Source organism: Patiria miniata, unplaced genomic scaffold (assembly GCF_015706575.1).
Source record: "Patiria miniata isolate m_02_andy unplaced genomic scaffold, ASM1570657v1 HiC_scaffold_1, whole genome shotgun sequence".
Classification (NCBI taxonomy): Eukaryota; Metazoa; Echinodermata; class Asteroidea; order Valvatida; family Asterinidae; genus Patiria; species Patiria miniata.
The window spans coordinates 13656648-13659286 of NW_024037047.1; the positions used below are offsets into that span (position 1 = coordinate 13656648).

The window sequence follows — 2639 nt, forward strand, 5'->3', positions numbered from 1 at the left end:
AAGTTGAATAATATACATCAGGTACACATTGTAACGGAACTTTGAAATAATAGTATGGGGAGGCCAGACAAGAAGCCAAAGCTTGTACTAGGTCTGCCCACTTCACAAGGAATACATGTAGTTATACAATTCATGAATAATCATAGGATATATCAATAATGTAATTACATTAAATTCACGAGCTCATGTAAGACTTTACAAAATAAGAATAAGTTACTTGAAGTAAATTTACCATCCTTGGCTTTACATGTCTTGTTCATAATTGTACTTGGCAATAAAGTAATAATTTTGCTCTTAATCACCATTGATATTAGCCATAAGGAGAAGTAGTTTTATAATACAATTTACATGCTCTAATTGAGGTCATTGGGCAGAGAGATCGAATTTTATTCCAAAGGAGGGGCCCCTGGTGTCATACAGTTGAGAGGTGTAGGGATGTTCTAACTTTATTAAGATGAAGCTTATTTGACGACCTCGTGTCGTAATGATGAATATCTGTGTTCAGTACAAAAAAAAAACGATTTAATATTCAAAGGCAGCATTTTTTTTCAAAATTATACATTAAAGCACACAGTTTATATTTATCAAGATCATATACAGATAAGGTGTTGAACTTAACAAATAGCGGGGCAGAGTGATCCTTAAAACTCGAACCATTAATCAGTCTTAAAGATTTCTTCTGTAAAACGAGCAATTTATCAAGGTAGGTTTTATGAGTATTTCCCCAGGCAAGTATACCATATTGAAGATGAGGCAAGGATAATGTATTATAAATTGAAAATAGAACACGGGATGGGACAAAATATCAAGAATACCAAGGTTGCGATATATAAGTGTAAGGACTTTCTGACAAAAATTTGTCCACGTTAACTTATCATCAATAATGATCCCCAAAAACTTACAGGAATCAACCATTTCAATGTGATGATTGTTAAAACGAATCTGAATACTTTTATCTATAAATCGATTTGTAAAAACCATCGTATGTGTTTTCTTAAAATTCAAAGATAATTTATTGCATACAAACCACTCAAATACATTAGTTAGCTCATTGTTCATTATGTCAACAGCATCATTCAAATGTTTACTACTGTAAAATATATTTGTATCATCTGCAAATAAGTTGAACGTCAGAAGTCGGGTAGAATTACAAATATCATTAATATAAATAAGAAGTGCTTAGAAAGATCCCAAAAAATACCAATCGTATGTTCACGTTTGTCCAGACTAGATGTTATTTTATCAACTTAACCAATCAAGGCAAGTTCAGTCGAATATTTGGCCCTGAAGCCATACTGACTTTGAACAGGTTTTGCACGTGGCTCTCCGCTTGCAGTGCTTTGACATATGCCCTTGTTGAAGACATCCGAAATAAAGCCTCTTTTTCATCGCACAAGTCTTGCACTCTTCAAATGGCTGTTTCTGACGTTCCCAGCAATCGCCCAAGTTGTAATTCTTGCTACAGAGAAGGCAGGACTTTGGATTCTGGATCCCCCTTCCTGTGTTGTTGTTCTTTGTTGCCTCATTTGAAGGAACTCCCTCCTGGGGTTATTATCCTTTCACCTTTGTCGTTTAGTCAGTCTTGTCATCTGAGTCCTTGTATTGAAGTCACAGGGTCACATTCAATCTTGGCCTCAAATTGCATGAACTTTACAAAGTCACTGGAGGAACTTTCTTCTGTTTTTCTTTGAACTCCACAGCTTTTCTAGCCCATTTGTTGATCAACCAGTCAGGGAGCTTGACGAGTACTTTTCTGTTCTCTCTTTCGTCGTCGAGAACCTGGAGGCTACCAATTGTCTCTATAGCCACCTGGCACTGACCTAGGAAGTCGGCAAGATTTCGCATCCCCGTTCCATCCGGAGGAGAGATCTTGGGCCATGATTCCAACTTGTTGCGGAAAGCGTTGGCAATAACAAAGGGATCGCCAAATATCTTCTTAAGAAGCTCCTTTGCCTTGTCAAATGCGTCGTCCGTTGAGAGGAAGAAGAAGCCCTCTATGGACTCCTTCACAGCTCCACCCAGGTACTGTTGGATGTCCCTCTGTTGGATGCTCAGCTTGGGATGCCCCTCTGTTCCATGAGTATTTTGAAGGCACGCTTCCATCTCGGATACCTAAGGGGGTCGCCAGTAAATACACCAGGCTCTGGCGTCGGTCGACGACTCAGGTTTATCTGTTCTGCAAACGTATCTGTGAGATCTTGCAGCGGAGTCTGTGGACTGGCCGTTTTCAACTCATTCTTGATCTGCTGCTGTGATGTACTGGAGTCTTTGGCTGGCTGTGGAATTTCCGGTGTTCCTACTGGTGAGACTGACTTTGCGGCAGACTCATGCACTCCGTGAGTAGCGTTCGGGGTAGGCAGGGATTTGGTGTATTCTTCTACTAGTGAAGTTTTGCTGTCTGTTTCCTTTACATAATCAGTCACATTTTCAGCATATTCTTCTCGTTTTGTTTGCTGGATGGCCTTTAATCTTGCTTCAGTTTCAAGCAGGTCTGTCAAAGTTTGGATTTTCTTGAGTTCAGCTTGTTGTCGTTCAACCTCTGCTCTCTGTTTTCCTTCAACATCTGCAAACTCAAGCCTCGCTTTCAAGGCAGCTGCATCGGCATAGAGCGTTGCCTTGACCAAAACTCCTCAAAATCT

General features: G+C 39.7%; 1 protein-coding gene across 1 annotated transcript; it reads right to left on the reverse strand.

The window, feature by feature from the left end:
• Positions 1–1650: 1650 nt before the first annotated feature.
• LOC119730482 lies at positions 1651–2103 on the reverse strand. The gene has a single exon (XM_038203419.1). The coding sequence runs from the start codon at positions 2101–2103 to the stop codon at positions 1651–1653; it is 453 nt and encodes a 150-aa protein (XP_038059347.1).
• Positions 2104–2639: the final 536 nt, after the last annotated feature.

Excerpts from the sequence above, each read along its gene's own strand:
- LOC119730482 (XM_038203419.1), bottom strand. The coding sequence starts at position 2,103 with ATGGAAGCGTGCCTTCAAAATACTCATGGAACAGAGGGGCATCCCAAG.